The 20,738-nt window shown below is 39.4% G+C and overlaps 1 protein-coding gene across 1 annotated transcript in view; it reads right to left on the minus strand.

Moving 5' to 3' along the window:
- RNF130 (ring finger protein 130) overlaps positions 1-20,738 on the minus strand; it is a 111,784-nt gene continuing 91,046 nt past the window's right edge. Inside the window, exon 8 of the mRNA XM_061617335.1 lies at positions 1-10,264. Coding sequence (XP_061473319.1) covers positions 10,155-10,264 — 110 coding nt within the window. The 3' untranslated portion in view covers positions 1-10,154. The remainder of the gene's footprint in view (positions 10,265-20,738) is intronic.

The following is a 20,738-nucleotide window of genomic DNA, read 5'->3' on the forward strand; positions in this document are numbered from 1 at the left end:
GGGCTCTCCAACACTGGAGGCATTAAAGAGGCAGCTCGACAGCCACCTGTCGGGTGTTTTAATTTGGATTCCTGCAATGAGCAGGGGGTTGGATTCGATGGCTTTAAAGGCCCTTCCAACTCTACGATTCTATGATATCTGATTGTCTCACCAATTCTGCACTGGGATTTGCAAGGCAATGAAATTCTCTCAAATATACTGAACAACATTAAGCAGACACAGGTTATGTTTTTAAATACCTTTTTATTGAAATGTATTACATTAGCAACCCCTAACTTAAAGGTATACACTATTAACATATGAGCATGTACCACATAGCTACAATATAGTAGTATACATCAAAATATGTAGACTAAGAATGTTTGTGGCTGCCAAGCCAAAGCTTATCACGCACACTGGAAAGTTTAGATTCTCAAGAGGGTGGCATACTGCTTGCACATGCCTAGATTAGAAACAAGGAAAATAATTCCTTTCACTTTGCCAGGCCTTTGGTATCTTATTTGAATTTATCAGCTCTTTGTTGTTCACACTGTTATAATTCACAATATGGCAATGAGGAATTCAAATACATAGGCCTTGCCACTGTATTTTACATACATGCCCTTTGCTAGTTTAATCACTTTCACTCATAAGCTTTCAAAAGACCTGCTAAAAATTATTCTCACTGCACTTGTGAATAGTTAGTCTTGGCCTATACCTGGGGATCTTGAGCAGACACATGGCCTTGAAGTACATAGTTATCCACTTAGTTTTCTCTCTGGGCTAACAGTCTGGATTCAAGACTGCTAGCTGTTCTTACATGAGCTCAAATCATGATTAAGCACATCGACTGAACTATGTGCTGAAACAAATGTAAACCGTTGGTCCAGAAACTGAATGTCTGTACAAATGGTTCCTGTGGATAACCACAAATCTAAGGATTGCATGCATAGCCCTTAAGTGGCACAAAAAAGGTCATCTAGTCGATATCCATTTATTTTGTTGCAATGTTGACCAAAACGGGATATCACTAGCTTTGTGCACTTCTGAAAAATATTTTCCCCAACATAAAAGGCTTAGTGCAGCTATTTTAATTACCACAGTGAGCAATGTACAGATGTAGAGAAGATAGGAAAGCATGACAGATGTTTCATTCTGGTGGTAGCATTTTCTTCTAAATCCACAAGTGTTAACTTCCACAATATCCACAGATTGCCTCCTCCCTCTTGTTTTCTTGGCAGGGCTGCTGTGGTTTTCATTGCTGCATGACAGGAAGGAACTCAGCAGATACAGCTTCCCCCCACCCTAATGACTGCATCTTTATGACATGACAAGTTCTACAAGTTGAATTTTGGCCTAGCATGTAGCTGTTAAAGGCACAGGAGCTCTTTCGGATAAAAAGTTGGCAAACCTTCATATATAGAAGGGGTGGGATACCTATGGCACTCCAGATTTTGCTAGACTCCAATTCCCATAATCCCTGACCATTAGTCATGCTGTCTGGGGATAATGGGAGTTGGAGTCCAAGAACGTTTGGACAGCCACAGATTAGCCATCCCTCATATTTAGTGCCTGGATAAGGTTCAGGTATGAGGATTACTCTTCCTGAAACAAACTTCATCATGCTCTTGCTAATAATCACCACCACATCTGAGAAAGTGCAGTCTAATTAGCACATAGCAAGCATCTCTTCTCTCTGTTTCCCAGAACTGAAAGCAATGTCTCTGACCTTGAAAGTGGATCATCCAAAGCCATTCCAAGTGATCTGCTTCTATGCTGGCAAGAACTTTTGACCAAGAACTATGGCAACTCTTTTGACCAAACTACTGATCTGGGTGACAGCTATTTTACATGTGCTTTTTGTTAATACAGATCAACCTCATTTGCTTGTTAATAAATGTGAAAGCTGTTGTTTTAAGGTTCTTATACCCTCTTACTTGGGTTGTTGGGTGCTCAAATTACAGGGGGCATGGCTCCCCTTAGCTACTGATTTTAGAAGAGTGGAGGGGCATTATTTGGCTAAAACTGGGTAGAGTCAAACTTGGGGCTTGTGGATTGTATATTGGTCCCCCATGTTTTCTCCCATGATTTGAGCTGGTCCCAACACAATAAGAACATTCAGAACATGATTTTAGCAGTCCAGTTGCTTGACGGAACACATCTTCAATAGTTACACATTACTAAAATCCCATTATTGACAAGATTGGCATTTCTAGTGGGAATGGTCATGGACCCTTTATACTAATGTAGACATTCTGAAGTCATTGGGACTACACTAATTTAGCAAGTCAGCAAATCATCCCCTTAAAATGCCATTCCACTGTATTCTATTGTATGGATACAGCAAAAGGAACAACAGTTAAAAGAGCTACAAGCACGGCTCATATCAAGCATAAACACCAAAAGAATAAAAAGAGTAAGATAATCATCAGAGTAAAGATACAAGGACAGATCACAAAGCATTAGCCAACAGGGTTCAGCACCAGAGGGTCTGGTATCTATAAGGAAAACTGTGGGCACATGGAGACATATAAGCAAACAGGCTGTGATCTTCAGAATAAGTGAACAATCATGTAAGTATTTACATAGCACCATCCATGCAAGAAGCTTGCCATTCTTAATAAATATTAATGAATGAAGTCTCACACAATTCCTGTGAGGTAGGTATTATTACCATATTATATATGAGGAAACAGAAGTATTGAACGTAACTTGCATACTTAGAATGTGGATGGAACTAGATATTTCCTGTTCAAGAACTCCTTGTTTCCTGTCTGGTGTCAGATCATCTTCTTCTTTTTTGCTAAACCGATAGGAGAGGTTTGGCTCCCTTTCCTATAGCAAATGCACAGGTGTGCTAACAGCAATACATCATGTATATTCTGCTAGTTTCATTTTGCTAGTTGACTGCAGGTCAGCTTCAAATTACAACTGATACTATCCCTCTGCAGTTTATGCTGAAATATCAGGGAATCTATGCTTTAAATAGCTACACGACTGAAGAGAACTCAAAAGGTGCAGCTTTCTCTCATCACTGCATCTGTATACTAGGATGAGGTTTACAAACGGAGACCACCAAAAACAGGCTGTGTGATTCAAGTTGCACTGTTTGGAAGAGAAGCTGCTATCCCTGCCACAACTGAAGAGGATGCAAAAATATGTGGGAAAGAACTCCTGAGTGAAGCTGATCCTCCAGCAGTATGGTTATCAAAGGTAACCCCAACTGATCAACACATGTATTCCCTGGTCTTTCCTGTTACAACCTTTGTTTTCTGCCTGGCACAAAAAAGTGACAGCCCACAAAAGGGAACCTGGTTTCCCTCTGAGTCATGAGTCACTTTTTTTTGTTCTATTTCATTCCTTGTGCAAGTCTGCAGTATCCATTAGTGCAGTTGTGCTGCTTCAGTACAACTATAACGTACAATTATCACTGCATCAATCAACTACAATAAATAAAGATAATCTAAGTGTGAAACCCGTTCCACACATCTCAGAGTGGCAGGAGGGTAGACTAGCCTTCTGCTACAAGTGTTTTGCTGCAGAACCACAGCTTTGAATAAGAATGAAACAAAATAGCTCTCTTCTTAACTGCTAAGTTTTGTAGGGAAAGGACTATGCCTACTTCATTCAGCACATCACCTAATAGACGGCCATTAATAATATGTTGATTTCACAAAACAACAGATCAGGTTAAAGAAAGAAGTAACATAGAATGAGCCAAATGCAGAAATAGGTAGAATAGTTAGTTTTTGAGAAAATACTGTGTTGCCTGGTTAAGAAGTTGCTATAAATCTGCTTTTCTTTTTGGAGGATTAAACGAGCAGGTGGTGCATTCTGTGGTGCACGTTAAAACACCTGATTAATGTTGGGGAGCTGATTTGCCCTCCTCTTTTCCACTAGATGTCATTGTAAACAACATGACATTATGGAACAGTGATGCAGATGTCTCTTCACTACTTTGTTTTATCTCTGTAAATTCAGATGGGGCACATACATTCAGTCTTGCTGTGACAATGCAGTCTTTGTAGTTGCATGCATGCTTGAAAGAAGATATGCCCTCTGGATAGAGATGGACCCATAAATAACTACTACGGAGAATAGAATTATCTGGGTGGGGGAGGAAAAGGGGTTAGAACATGAATGATGCCTTATAATGAACAAGGAAAATTTTAAGTAAGGGGAATAATTAGGAAGAGTGGATCAAGTTACAAAGGGCATCTCTGGGCATTTTTAAATGAGGCTGGAGAAATATTTTCAGTATTGGTTTAGATGTAAATACATTTGTAAATACACTTAGGGGTAAATAGATTAGATGCCTTAAAACCTTCCAGCTCTAAAATTGTACAAAACATGCCTACTGCCAATTGACTATATCACAGCCAATAAAAAAGCACAGATGCCACATAATCATGGTGTGTCTATGGAAGGAAAAACAATAGTTGACTGAAGTCCAGGAACAGAGAGAATGCTCCTTGTCTTTAAAAGTGGGATGATACCTACTTTTTCTGTCCTTCTCCATGTTGAATGTTTTACTGATTGTATTAAATATTCAATGATTATTTTTAGTTCGGGCTAGACTAAATACACCCCTCTCTTTTTGACATAAAGGTGGCAATTGCTGGATGGGAAGGGACTGCAGATTATTAACTAAATTAATTGCATCTTACTAAAAAGCACTTTGCGGGATTCTTTGGGGGAAAATGACAAAAGGTGTAAAACAGATCTTCCATTTGAAGGGTGGATGTGTCCATGATTGCTCTTCCACTCTACTTAAGTTTTGCACACCTACCATTTGTCCACAGTTATCGTCTTATCCACACCTTCTTTCCTCTCACTGCAACAGTCTATTTCTGTGTGTATGGTTACTATTCCTTTTCACATTACTCATATTTTCTTCTCTTTTTCAAAAAATGCAGTCTCTCAGGGTTGTTAGTCTTAATTGTGTGTGCAGTCTCCTAGGAATTAACAAGTGAAACAGGCTTTCCTGATATAAGCCCAACATTGACATTTTAAAGCCAAGAGTTTGTAGATACTGGAAACCTAGGTCTTGTCCATACATTACTTACTAATCCTGCCTAATACAGTGGAGAAGGTATATATTCCTCTTCTCGCCCATGAACATAAGATGAGAAAAAGTGTCTCATGTAGAAACAAGGGGAAATCAGGTGAAACTGGCTTGTGTATATAGGCCTCTGTGAAATGTCCACTGCATGTGATGTGTTGTATATGTGGTGGGTGGGAAGAGCGTATGCCTGCTCTTACACAATGTGAAAAGCCCCTGCTGCCTGGTAAGCATGTGAATCAGGCCATAGTTTGTCATTGCTACAATTCCTTATGGCGGCCCAGAATAATGGGAAAAGGAGAGGCCATAGCTTCAACCAACCTAGCCACTGTTGAGTTTACTTTTAACATTATACCTCCTGTGTACTCATGCACAGCAACATTCAGGGAACTTTATAATAAAAGCAATATAATCCTTAAGTATTATATCTGCTAAAATGTAACCTGACTTAGGTAAATTTGTTCCCATATACATAAAGTAGGATAACACTGAACAAGGATGTGTACAATTACCTAATCTTTCAAATGAAGTACCTGAAAAGTTTTGGAGTACAGTAAGATTAGAAACAAGACACTCCCCCACCCCCAGTTCCTGTATTAACTGCAAAAAGTAGCTACACCCAGATATTCATGAAATGAATGCTCTCCAAAAAGTTGCAAGGCATGACCCAGTCTTAGTGGTTGGCTAGGGTTGCTTGTTGACTATACTAAGCACGTGCAATGATGTAAGACAAGGTACATGAACAAGACAGAGTATGGCCACATTTATGAAATCCCTTCCTTCTAGAAGAACAATTTTCTGACATTTTTTCCTATATGGAATAATCTCTGTAAAGGAAAACGTGTATATCACAATGCTTGAATTGTGCTGTGTTTGCTGCACTTAAGTGTACAGACTGAAGAGCCCTTTTTTTTGCTTGCAGTGTAGCCAAAAGCTTGTATTTATGTACAAGTTGATTTTCCCATTTCTCATTTTATTTTAGAATACTGTTATTCACACAGAGATATTAAAACAGACAAAATAATAAATTCACAAAACTAAATCCGCTCCCCCACCCCCCAGAATATCCTGACTATTTTCTGTCCCCTTTGATTATATACACTCCAGTTCTGAAAATGAATCAATGTGCTCCCCCCATCACAAGCTGACCTGCGTTCGGAAGTCTTGATTTTGAAAATGCCATCTTGGGCTAAATAAAAGAGGAAATGATGCTGTCAAGATATAAGTATTTGCCACTGAACATAAGCCACCACTTGTTCTCAAAGAACATACCTATGTTAGCAAGTGGTCACTCTACTCCATTCGCTCTCATGATTTATAGCAACATTGTTTTGGAGGATTTATAGGGGAACGAAAGCCAGTCTCAATGACATCCGGTTTAGGCATTCTTCAAGTTTAAGAATTACAAGGCCTTTCGTAGGATGCTTTCTTGTGGGCTCTGAGGGCTGGTATTTTTGGTTTTATTGTACAGAGCGGGTACTACAATTTACAGCTTAGGCAAAATCAACATTTGAAAAGGTACAGTTGCAGGCCTTTCTTGAGTGCTGCCCACTGCTGAATTATTAAAACAGAGAATATGCTCCAACTGTCAAAGTTAATACAGCTTTCTTGTCACGAGCCTATACATATTGAAGTACACCAATACTGCACAACATTCTGAGTCAGACTAAGATGCATCAGTGGTAAAAAGACTTCCATGTCTTATTTTTAATTCTTTGTCCATTTCCTCATTTTCAGACACTGCCACCAATGCTCAGGTACTAAATGGAAATATTAATGGAGTGGCCAGTACAGCTCATTAAATTCTGATTGCCCTGTCTTATGTTTTAGAAACTAGGAAGAGTAAACCATTGCTCAGTGGTAAAGCATAGGCTTTACATGCAAAAGATCCTAGGCTCAACTCATGGAGCATCTCCATTTAAAAGGGTACCGATTAACATGGCTCGAAAAGAGCCCTCTGTCCAAGACAGCCAATGCCAATCAGAATTGAAAATATGATACTAGAGGAACCAATGGTCTGACTTCTTATCAGCAGCTGCATGTGTTCAAACTACATTTGTTTGATTTGGAAAGCAAACTTTGTTTAGCAAACAATCATCATGAGATACAATGGCCTAAAGCAGAAGTTGTCTGAATACAATAATTCTAGCTTGAAAATCCATTCAATTAGGAGGAGGCTGGGCACGGGAAATCTCACTGAAAATTGTAAAAGTTGGTAAAAATAGTGGTCTGCATCTTTTAAACACATGTCTATGATATTACAATTCACTCATTAATGAATTGTCCTTCAACAGTGGAAAGCTTGGACCACGCTAAACACAGAAAGCTGGATACAATATCTTCTGCAACTAGCAGCCCATGAGGAAATTCTGCTTCATAAACTACACCAAAAAGTCAAACTTCCAAGCAATTTGGAGTGCGTTTTTGGAACTCTACAACTAGAAGAATTGGGAGGCACAATGCAATGCAGGGGCGAACATTTCTCCAACTCAGTGGTTGTTAATCTGGAACTTCAGCAGAACATTGACACTCATCTATCATGACCCTTATCTGAGCATATGAACCTGAACACTGCATAACATGCTAAACAACTGACCATCAGAAATGAAAATGTATGTAAAGAAACAGAAAAGGGCATGAGGGCAAAGGGAGATGGGAAAGGGGGGTGGGCACAAGGGATTGTACTGTTTTATTGGAATAATGTTAAAACCCTAATAAACTATACATACAAAATTACAATTCACCCATTAAAATGCCCTGCTCATGAAAAGCACACTCAAAATAATTTAGTCACAGTTAAATGAACCACTGATGGAAGTGGTACATATTTTCTCTGGATTTAGCCCTCTTTCTACAAGGGACTTTTTGTCTTTTGCATCCAATTAGTACTTTCTCAAGGTCCACCCAGTTAATAGTCTTTCAGCCTGCAGGCGTACACAAACAGTAACATGTGAACACCCCACCCCATGCTACCACCTCTCAGACTTAAATACTCCAATGTTATGACTATAAGAATTCAGTAAAGTTCAGAGCAGTTAGCAGTTCAGTTTTAAAATTGACTTTAGCTAGTTAAATCTTTAAAAATCAGGTATACCACTGTGAAGTATTTGTGATAATTACACATTTATAGTTAATAAAAGGGATGGAGGGTGAACCTGTTTCAAGATTTTCTCATCAAGATTCTGGCTATGCGCTAAACACTGCAACAAGAGAGCACTTTGCATAAAGTGACACCTGTTTCATAATATGTTTTATTACCAACAGAGAAGTATATGATATTGGCAGCTTGTAAAAGGGAAAATGAATGCTAGATTTTGTGTGTCCATTTAAGTAACATTACTTTATTCTTGTAATCAATTTTACTGATCTTCTCCACCAAATCTTCTAATTTTCATTCACAACACTTCAAGATTGTGCTTTTAAAATGATTTAGTAAAGAATCTCACAGTTAGTGGAGTACATTAAAACTTAGCTGGCACATATAACAAACAAATGGCTGCCAGTGCTAAGTCCCTATGCTCTGTATCACTCAGTCAAGAATGATCAGACACACCATATGGCCATCTCAGCAACACAGACTAAAAGCATTCCTGCTAACAAAGAAACCGTTAGCTTCACTGAGCTAGTTTCAAGTCTTTGCATAAAAGTTTCAGCAGCAGCATCTGCCAGGCCAGGAGAGATCTAGCTTCTGTAGAAAAAACAAGACACGTTGCCGGCCTGCTTGGAGCTTAAGCTATCTAAACGTAACGAGACACCCACACAATATTCCTTACCTTTTCTTTTGGTTTTCAGTTTCTTCAACAATCAATATTCATAGAGCATTAAGACTGTGTTCACACTACAAGGATACCATTTCTATCTCTACAGCAGCTTAGATTTGTAATGGGGAAAAATGACATTTGTCAACTCTTAATGTTTTATGCGGCATCCACAGTAGGAAAAGTTACTTTAGATGTGCCATCCCATACATCAGATCTGAATTATGTTTTTTTGCTTAAGCGACACTGCTGACTACTAAAAAAAATACAGTCTTTGTTCTTTTAGCTGTCCATTTTGCATCAGCCGGAAAGTTTATTTCCAGTGTTCCATTCTAGTAAAAATGGATTTGCTCCTGGATATCAAAGCAGGGATTTACAATATTGATGTCCTTTGGAACAGGTATAGCTTCAGTAAAGTGTTGCTTGATTAGTTATCTCAGGTAAAAATATGTATGAACAATGCTTCCACTTTTTTCAGTATATAACACCAACATAACTGGCTTTTTAAAAATCAGAGTGAAAAAGCACACACCTTTTAAAAAACAAGCAATAATCTAGTTTTGATTTCTGGGTTCTTCTTAAGAAGTCTTAATCATCTAAAGAACAACTATTGGTTTTATAAATTTCAGCACCATCTTCTGTCCGAGATACCTTCAGTAGGAAGGCTGGAAAAATGGCTGTGTTTTTGTTTTTTGCATTCTTTCTAAGCAGTTTTTGTTCATAGTTAACCTCAAGAAAGAAAGGGGAACACCATCCCCGCTCAAAAAATCTTGTATGAATGTTGCAAGCTGTAATGCTGCTGTAATATTGGCTAGTTCTGCCATTAGCCTATTAAATGGCAAGCTGGAAAATTAATACATTTCTCACAGATCCCTTTGAAATGGGGATGTTCGGTGTAAGAATAAGGTTAGAATGAAGAATAATTGGAGTGCTTTGGGCAGTAGCCTACCACCTGCTCCATCAGGCAACTAAGCTGGCAAACTGCATTTTTTTTAAAAAAAGAGAAATATCATATGCCTACTCAAGAGAGGTGACTGTTGTACAAAATTAAAACTGAGAGTAGGGCAAAACCTCTAGCATACCAACACCATCACGCTGGCACTGCTAATGACAACTTTGTCACTCGGCAACCTCCAACAGCCGACTTTGTGCACATACTTCATCCATTCACAGATGTCATCCTTGGATATTGCCTCAGCTGAGCTTCACCTTTGCAGCCTGGCAGCCAGGCACATGTTCTGGAAAAGGCAGCTCTTCTTCAGACAAAGGACACCCATGGAAGGAGTACACAACAACAGGGATGAGAAACGGAAAAGGGAAAGGGAAAGAGAGCAAAGCAAGAATGCAGATCCTCTTCAGGTCTTGTTCTCATCATACATGTCCAAGACAGGTTCAATTGAAGAGAAGTCATTCTCATAGACCAGGCTCCGAGGAGAGAGAGAGCTACGGTGAAAGAAGTGGCCACCTAGAAAAGAAGCAACAATAAAAAACAATCCTGTCAGGAATGAGGCAGAAGAAATAAAGTGACTTTACTAACAGTTTACCCATTTCAATCTATTCATTTATATCAAGATCACAGAAGTGCAACCTGTCCCCTCACTTTTTAAAGTGATCATTATTCTGCTGTGCAATTTTTGGAAAACTAGACAAACCTGTGTCTTTCCTGCAGTGAATTAGTGCATAGAGACCCAAACTGAAATTATCTGTGCTGACATTGTAACATATAGATTAAATAGATCCTGGTTAAGTGCAGGAGTTTTAGTTGATTAAATGAATAAATGATTAAATACATAATTTGCAAATGAGAAAAAATCATTCTAAATAAAAACAATATAATTTGTGTTTTTAGATGATGAAGTGCATATTACAGCAGGTATCACTTTAGAAGAGATGTTCCCCATTCATTCACACAGGAGCACAGAGCTCTTAGGATGGTGCTTGTAACTGGCAGTTTTTATTTATTTAGGGGAATTTCTAACCTACCCTTCACCAAAAGGCCCCATGGAGGCAATATATACATCCTTAAAACAATAAATAACAATAAAGCAAAAGCAAAAATTTTAAAATCGGCATTAAACAACATCCACAATTTACCAAAGATAATCCTTCACCTTTCCCCCAAAGGCCTGGGCAAAGAGGTGCATCTTAACCTGTCAATGAAAAGTTAGTAAGATTGGTGCCAGATGCACCCCAGAGGGAAGGTCATACCAGAGACAGGGAGCTACTACAGAGAAGGCCCTTTCATGCACCACCACTCCCCGAACTTCAATTGGCAGTGGAATCATGAGCAGGACTTCTCTTCCTGTACAGGTAGGTTGTATGGCCAGAGGCAGTCTTTCAGATATTTGGGTCCAAGGTCCAAGCACTTTGAATTGGGCTTGAAAGTTAATCAGCAACCAGTGCAGTTCCTTTAAGAGTGGTTTTCTATGAGTCCCACCAACAGTGTCTGTTAGCACCCTGACTGCTGCATTTTGTATCTGTTTCGGACTCTGAACTGTTCTTAATAGCAGCCCCATGTACAGCGCATGACAGTAGCCCAATTTGCAGGTTACCAATGCATGGGTTACTGTAGCCAGGAATTTCCTCTGTCCAGGAATTGCCACAGCTGGCGAACCAGCAATAGCTGGGGGAAAGCATTCCTAGCTACTAAGCCATCTGGGTTCAAGGAACAAAGCTGGATCAAGGAGTACCCCCAAGCTACACATATATTCTTTCAAGGGGAGTGCATCCTCATACATGAGAGGCAGTCTTTCCACTTCCCAGACCAATATGAGTGCATTTAGCACCACCTTCGTCTTGTTCGGATTCAGCTTCAGTTTGTTGGTCTACCTCCAGCCCATCACTGCCTCCAGGCACTGATCTGATCCATGTACTGCCTCACAGGATTCAGATTGAACTGAGAAATATCTGTCATCTGCATATTGATACATTGCTCCAAATCCCCTGATGACATCTCCCAGCTGCCTCATATAGATGTTAAAAAGCAGGGAGGACAAGACTGAACTCTGTGTGACCCTGCAGAGCAATTTCTATAGTCAATAGTCCCTCAAGAAGCCTTGCAAGCAACCCTAGAAGCAAAACAGAATCACTATAACATATACTTCCAATTCCCAACCCATAGAGTCATTCCAGAATAGCATAGTATCAAAAGCCACTGAGAGGTCAAGGAGATCAGCAGGGTTGCACTCTCACTGCCTCGATGTCTGCCACGGCAACCAAAGCAGTCTAGGTACCAAGCACAGCCTGACGCAAGATTGAAATGGATCTAGATAACAAGTTTCCTCTAAGCATTCCTGAAGCTGTACTGCCACCATCTCTCTCAAGCACCTTGCCCCAAGAGCGGATATTAGCAACTGGATGATAGTTGCCCAACATTTCAGATTCCAGAGAGAACCTCTTAAGCAGGGGGTACACCACTGCTTCCTTAATGGCAGCTGGAGCCTCCCCCAAATGATCCCTTTCATCCAGCTTTTATTAGTCATTACAGATAGTGATCAAAGCTACATGTGGCAGGCCAAATTCCTTCAAGCAGCTTGTTAACATCCTTAAAACACAGTAACTGAAAATGATCTGATGAAGATCTGACTAGATGGTTCTCTGGACACCTCCACAGGACATGTGCTAACAATGGTGTCTAATTCCAAGGGGATTCAAGTGACTTTACTTTCAAAGTTCCTGGCAAATTTGTCACAGCCATCTAGCCATCATCATTCCTGCTTCATCACCACAGCTCTCTGGAATTTGAGAGAAGCATGAGCGTTCCACAGCATTGGAGAGGGTATTTTGGAGCAATCATGTCTATGGACATTCTGTCTTACCATATCATAGCAAAACTAGGGTTTTGACAAGAGCACTAACCATGTCAATCAGAAAATACCCATTCACATTTAGGAATCCATCTGATGCCAAAAGTCTCTGGGGGTGAACCCTATTAATAGGACCCCACCCTGGCAAGGGCCATCACTGCCACTAGCCCAAATTTCACCAGGAAATGACATTTTCACAACAATGGGCTTATCATAGCACTCTCCCCACCCCCAAAGGACGGCTAGCCAACCACTTGTAGTAAACACACAATCATTATGTTCTGTCACATGTGTCAGGCCTGTGATGTACAGGGACAGCGTAGGGATTCTCCAAACCTACCTCTTCAGACAAGCTTTGTCACAGAGACTGTTCTGCCGCATACCAGAAGCATCCCTATTGTATATCTTAGGCCCAACACCAGGAACAAACCATCAAATCCAGTCCCAGAGTGAACTGGCCTTCTGGCTTTCTACCCCTCCTTTCTAATTCATACCCATAAATTACGGAAACTTACAACAATTAAATTCACAGTATCATCATAAAACCATAATATCCATAGAAGGCAGAACAGATATAAAACTGATTTTTTTTAATCTCCTGGTGGCTTTCAATACTACCAACCATAGTATTCTTTTTGAGCGATTTTCAGAGTTGGGAGTGAGTGGAACTCTGGGAGTTTTTCTTGGCACTGTGGAGCCTTCTGAGGGGTTCTGTAGAGTTCACTCTTATCCCCCACGCTATTTAACATTTACATGAAACCACTGAATGGAGTCATCTGGAGTTTGGTGTGTATTGCCATCAGAATGCTGACACACAGCTCCTTTTCAATTTCACCTTTTCATTGCATGCAGGTGTGGCAGTGGATGTGCGGAACAAGTGTCTGCTTGAGGTAACGGGCTGGATGATGACCAACAAACTGAAGTGCAATTCAAAGATGACAGAGATACTGCTAGCAAGTGGCTCCTTGGTTCAGATAAGTGGCATGCAACCTGTTCTGGATGAGAATACACTCCTCTTGACGAGTAAGGTATGCACCCTGGAGGTATTCTTGGATCCATCTTTGGCCTCCATGGCATGGAGTGCTTTCTACCAGCCTTGACTGGTGGCCCAGCTGCAACCCAGTTCAGTTGTTTATTACGGTCATTGACCAGATAAGTATCCATATATATATATATACATTTTATCTCCTAGAAAGGTTAAAATATTAAAACACTATATGCAACAAAAATAATAAAATTAATATACCAATTCAGAATATGTTAAAATCATCACAATGTTAATCAAAATAATTAAAACTTCGTTTGGGAACAAGCATAGACTACAGGTCTTTTCTAGACATTTATCTAGACATTTTCTCTATCTAAATCCCAAAATGTCAGTTTTGCCATGGATTTAAAGTGCGAATTATTTTAGCTTAAGCCCTTATGGCTACAATATTACCATCATTTTATTAAGGCTTTCCTGCATTTAATGGCTATGGCACAGTATTTAGCTACTCTCTCTGTTAAATCATTACAGCTATCTGCTAATAAATATTCCGTATAAAAATCATCAGTTCTACCTGGAAGGGAATTTATAATAGGCACGATAAGTTGAGATCTAACTTCAGAATAAAAGGGACAATAAAATAGAACATGAGTGACAGTTTCAATTTCTCCATTTCCACAAGGGCATTTTCTATCATTATAAGGAACTTTCTTGTATCTACCCTCTAACAGCGCTGATGGCAAGATATTAAATCTTGCCAGCATAAACGCCCTTCTCCATTTTGGTATGGTAAGATTGGCTAAATATGGCATAGGTGTCAAAGGTTTTAAATTATACCTATGTTTTCGCATTAACATCAAATGTTGCTGATAATCTATATCTTTAATTCTCTGCAGAATATTTATTTTAGCTTTTACATATCCCAGCTCTAAAATTATTGGTATGGAAAAACCTAACGATGTTATTTTATTTATCAGCATTTGTTTCCAGGTGGATTGATGGCTATCCTTTAATATATAAGATACCAACATCTCGGGATTAAACAATAATTTTAACCAACATATAATTCTATGGGCCCAAACATTGGATTCAATTGTTTGTAATCCTGCTTCCAATCTTAAAATAAAATTAGGTATGCAGGAAGGAACAGCCAAGATAGATCTAAGGAAACTGTTTTGTATCGCCTCCAGAGTTGTAAAATTCTGACATGTAGTGACTTGCATGCCATAGATCAATTGTGGTATTATTTTTGTCTTAAAGACTGTAATAATTGATGGTATTATTTGTCCTCCTTTATTATAAAAAAAGGATAGCAGAGCTTTAAGAGTTCTTCTTGCATTCATAACTATCATCTTCCTATGCATTTGCCATGAATTTAAAGCCTGAAAAGTTATTCCCAGATATTTAAAGGTAGTAACTTGATCTATTAAATGCCCATTTATCTGCCAGCGGTGTTTTGATCTATTTTGTTTCTTTTTAAAGATCATGACTTTTGATTTTCCATAATTTATTTCAAGTTGTTCGTTTGTACAGAATGTCGCCAGCTTTGACAATAGTCGTTTTAAGCCAACAGGTGATCTCGAGAACAAAATTATATCATCTGCATAGAGAAGTAAGTCTCTTGGTATTTCAGCCATCCTTGGAGGGTGGGAGATGACAGGTGCTAGAAAGTCAACTATCTCATTTATGTAGATATTAAAGAGAAGTGGAGCCAGGATGCAACCTTGTTTGACCCCTTTAAATGTGGCTATTGGCTTTGTAAGATGTCCTTTATTATTACATTTCACTTGAAGATAGGTGTTCTCATACATCCCTTTAATTAATAGGAGCAATCGAGGATCTATATTAGTTTTGCCAAGCTTTTCCCACAATCTAGATCTAGATATTGAGTCAAAAGCTGACTTTAGGTCAATAAAAGCGGTAAATAGCATATTTCCCTTTTTTGTTGAATATTTATCTACCAAATGTTGGAGGATAAGAGATTGATCAGTAGTGGAGCGTCCAGTCCTATTATTTATTATTATTATTATTTATTAAATTTATATACCGCCCGACTAGCGATAGTTGGAGGCTGCAACCAAGAGGTCTTTTGTATCTTTAAAAGTTGTGCAGGGGAAAGGGAGAATTCCACCTGATGGTTTTTCCCATTACAGTGTTGCAAGAACACCTGCACTTGGCTGACTTTCTCTTCTCCTAAAGATACAGGATCAGTCTCAGACCATGAACCTGGCAACCCTAATTGATCTATGTCTTCGTAGCCTTGCAGCTGGACTACTGCAATGTGTTGTACATTGGGCTGCTTTTCAAGACTGTTCAGAAACTGCAGCTGATGCAGAGTTCAGTAGCCACAATATTAACAGGGACAATTCTGACCTGACTGCCAATTTGCTTCCAGGACCATTCAAGATGCTGTTTTCCACCTATAAAGCTTTACACAGCTCAAGATCTCAATACCTTATAGAAGGCCTCTTCCAAACCTCCTCAAGCCTTGAGGTCAGCATTGGAGGCCCTTCTCTGTGTGACTCCTCCAGCAGTGGCCTAGAGGGTGTTAACAAGAGAATGGGCCTTTTAAGCAATAGCTCCCTGGTTATGGAAAGCTCTCCCCAGGGAGGGTCACCTAGCACCGACTGACATCTTTGGGTGCTCAGGGCTATGTTGTGTGTGTGGGAGAATGGAGGAAGTGTTTTCTGGTTTGATTGCCTTAGTGTTGTGTATTGGTTTTAAACATTTTTTGTACTGTATATTGTGTTTATTCTGTAAGCCATATGAAGTAAAGTCAAATGAATAATATGAAAGAATACCTCCACGAGACATTGGATAGTATCTAATGAATCTCTCATTAGTGCAGGGACTTCCTCTCTCTTTCTTCCCTCTCCCTGTGTGTCCCATGCCCCGCCAAAGCTGGTCCAGAGGGTTGGGAGAATCCCCAGAAAGGGTGGGGGAGATGCTGGACACACAGGAAGCAGAAATCCCATTGCACAGATGGAAGTCCTTGTGCTAACAGGACGATTTCAGTGGATACAATCCACAGCACATTACTGTGGAATAGAACGATTAGTCAACGTGCTTATTTACCAATTAAGATAAGATGTGTGATCTGAATCCCATCCCAGGTTTTAGCATTCTTGAATTGTTCATCCCTGCAATCAATGATCTTCCTGGACTTAACATTTCTCTGAAAGATCAAAGTTGCTTTGTATACAGATGTATTTAAGACTCCTACACAGATTTTTAAACATCAGGATCATGTACTCTGTAAGAAAGTTGAGCTTCTGATCACCCTATTACTGAAAAATAATTCTCTTCTTTGTAGCATTACACATTGTGCAACTGACACTGCAGTACAAAGTATCTCTGAAGTCAAAATGTTGCTTCTTTAAAATTCAAAAGGAGAATTTAAGAAGCAGACACCCAAAGCAAGTATTCTCCTCAGTACTCGTGTAATATAAGCCTTAGTTCAAAAACTAAAATTTGCCAAGTAAAAAGGTTGTTGTTGTTGTTATTTAACAAAACAAGACACTATTTTCTTTAACATATCATCAAAGCAATCAGACTGGAGGTTGGTTTCCAAGAGCCTTCCAGTAGAATAACCACAGGGTCCAATCAGTGTACATAAATTTTAAAATAATTTTTTCCTTTACATGTATAAGAGTTTTTATTTCTAGAAGAAGAATGATAAAAATTGCTGGGAAAGTTTTTTTGTACTACAGTGGCAAAATAGACAGTCCCCACTACAAGTCAAGATCATTCGTTAACCTTTATCTTGAAAGTATCTGCCAGCCTGAGGTGAATAGGACCCAGGCAGGCAGGCAGGCATGAGAAGGAAAGGGAAGCACAATATGTTGTGACTACAGAATATCCATAATACTCAGAATATGTTTTGGAGTCACTGGCCATAACCCAACACACAGTGAATTGCACTTAGGTTCATTGATTTCAGTGTGCTTAAAGGGTCCCTTATTCTGTGCTGGACTGTGGTCATTACAGAGACAGAGTACCAGCTGCTGAGAACTGGTGGGGAGAGTGCTGTGGTGCTCAAGTTCTGTTTGCGGGCTTCCCATGGGCATGACCGCTGTGAGAACAGAGTGCTGGACTAGAGGAACCTTGGCCTGATCCGGCAGGATTCTTATGAGACACATTTTATTTATTTAATATATGTATATATAGATTAATACCAGAACAGTCTTTAAGCAGTTTACAAAAAGATGATGATTTTATAAAGAAACACTGAAGTTAAAAAAAAAAGTACAATACCAGATGAAATAATAACATTCCAGAAAAGCAAACATACAGCAGCACACTTTCAGAATATCTTAAGAGTCAGGGAAATGACTCAGTAACCAGGCCACCAAGCAAAGTGGGTGGAGGATTGGAAAGAGGAATGGTCCACAGCATCCGGCCCCTCTAACCATATTCTCCCCCCCCCCAGAGCAGAGTCAGTAACATATTAGACACTAGGAAAACAGTACTTCTACATTATAGCCAGGTCCCATCAATAAGCAGAGAAGGAACAACTGCAGGGAGAATGCTTTCCCCCCTCCCTGCATGAAAGACCATCTGCTCCAACCTGGGATTACAGAACTGGAGGCACATTCTGGCTCCTGACATCAGACAGATGACCTACGACCACTGGGTCAGCAGTAACAGTCTTATCTTTAAACGTACATAAAACACTTAAGCATTTTTGGCGCTTTATAAGTGTTAAATAATAATAATAATCCCATCTATTCAATTATCTGGTTACAGATCTGCCTCTAGACACATTTGCCAATCGATTTCTCTTTATTTGTTTCCTCAATACACAGACTGTCCATTTCCGTTAAATAATCCTTGACCCTTGACTACAGTATTTGGGACATTTCACCCACATTGCTATGTAGCACCAATCCCTTTTACGCTTTGAAGATCTTTTTACTATCCCCCCCAAACTCCCAATCTTTTACTTTACTATATCCCCGCAAAAGCCTCTAACACCACTGTAGCAAGATGCTGGGGGAAAAAACAGAATTCTGCTGCAGTTAGTTGACTGACAGTCTAAATTGGTTTCTGTCAGAGGGTTGCCTTTCAGTGCTGTGAAAGCAGCAGCATGGGCTAAATTTAAATACAGCCATGGGCTTTCTTGACTACGATGTGGTCCAAGACTATATGCCTACTGTCAGAGTGTACTATGAAAATGCTGTCATCAAGTCACAGATGAACTGATATTCAATCTTGCTGTTATCAGCATGAAGAAGGGCAAACACAACTGTTAACAGACTTATTCGGTTGCCTTAGAGCAATCTGGGCCTTGCTTTTAACCATAGTGTCTCCCAGCAACTCCAACTGTTGAAAATGGAGAAACAGACTATCAAGGGACATATTCACTTACAAATGGGAGGTTATCTTGACTTTTGACTGTGTTTCACAGGTAGAGACACAAAGGCCCAGGGGAAAAAATGGAAAAATTCAGGAAAAAGCCAGGGGTGGGTAGCTGAGCAGGCCCTAGCCAGCTGGAGAGGACTAGCCTCAGAGGGAGGCAATGGTAAACTCCCGGTGAATACTGCTTACCATGAAAACCCTATTCATAGGGTAGCCATAAGTTGGGATTGACTTGAAGGCAGTCCATTTCCAGTCTGTTTTTCCCCCAATTTTTCAGGAAAAAAAGCTGGAAAAATTAAGAAATTTTTTTCCCGGACCTTCACATCTCTATTCATAAGACAAGCCCATTTCAAGAGGCACTAAAAGGACTGACCTATGTACATTTTTCTCTTCTCATTCATTTAAAAATTCTTAGCTTATTTGTTTCATACACAGCAACTGTGCTAAATGTAATTTGCAAACATGTAATAAACCAAACAGAAATTCAGAAAGAATTGGCAAGGTGAAATTAGTGCACTAATTTTGAGTTTTATAAATTATCCAGAATTAGTTTATTTATTTTATTTTATTTAATTTATATACCGCCCTAAGCCAAAAAGGCTCTCTGGGCGGTGTACATAGAGGATAAAACAATAAAAATATATGAATAGAACAAATATAAGAAAATCAAAAAGCAAAACAAACAAAAACCAAGCAACATCAGAATATACTAGTAACGAAATACTGTTTTAAAATACACTATAAAACAATTTAAATTCCTTCCAGTGCACAAAAACCAAAGCACTTTATTTTACTGATATACCTACATTTCCTTCAAGGAGCTCATGGTGGCATACATGGGTCTCCCCCTCCCCATTTAATCTGACAACCCTATCAGGTAGGCTAGATTGAGAAATGGTGACTGGCCCAAGGTCACCCAATGAGCTTCATGGCTGAGTCAGGATCTGAACTCTAGTCTTAGACCAACACTCTAACCACTACATGGCATTGATTTAATTTACTTTGTAGGACACAAATTGCTTGTCATTTCTCAAGCATATCTACAACTCTGGTGTGTGATGTCAAGTATGGGATAGCTAAAGACTGCTGGAAAAGAAAAATTGGGAGTCTTAAAGTGTGCTCCCAATTGTTCCTTGGTAATCCTCCATTCGGGAACTCCACAGTACAGCTGATACCCACTTACAACTGAATGGAACTTACAGAAAGCCTAGCAGGGAAATGCTTCTTTTGCCCACACAGTTTGAAATCAAATCATATAGGCAAAGGAACAGGTCGGACCCACTCACCTGCCCAAGTGGCTCACAGTGGGGTAGACCAGATGCAAGCTATAGATGAATATTATTTATTTACTGAATTTATATCCCACCCTTCCTCCTGAAGGAGCCCAGGGTAGCAAACATAAATAAAACAATTTAACAAGAAAAAGAAAGTCATTCTAAAAACATTTAAAGCCATCCCTAAACATAATCATAGTTAAAAGCATTCTAAAACACAAGTAGAACATTCTTTCCTCAGTGATCTTTGGATGTTTAATTTTGTTGATTTTCGGAAACTAAAACAATGTGATAAACAAAAAATAAACTGAAATAGAAGCAGTAAAACATCCTATCCTATCAAAGCAGCATAAAACCTACAAAATCAGACAGTATTAAAATTCACAGATCAGAGCAGCTAACCAGATCCACCATAAGCTTGGGCAAATAAAAATGTCTTTAGGTGGCAATGGCAGCTCATCAAGCATGCAGCTACACATGCTGCTAGGAGGAGGGAGTTCCATAACTGAGGCA

Source organism: Rhineura floridana, chromosome 3, assembly GCF_030035675.1.
Source record: "Rhineura floridana isolate rRhiFlo1 chromosome 3, rRhiFlo1.hap2, whole genome shotgun sequence".
Taxonomy (NCBI): Eukaryota; Metazoa; Chordata; class Lepidosauria; order Squamata; family Rhineuridae; genus Rhineura; species Rhineura floridana.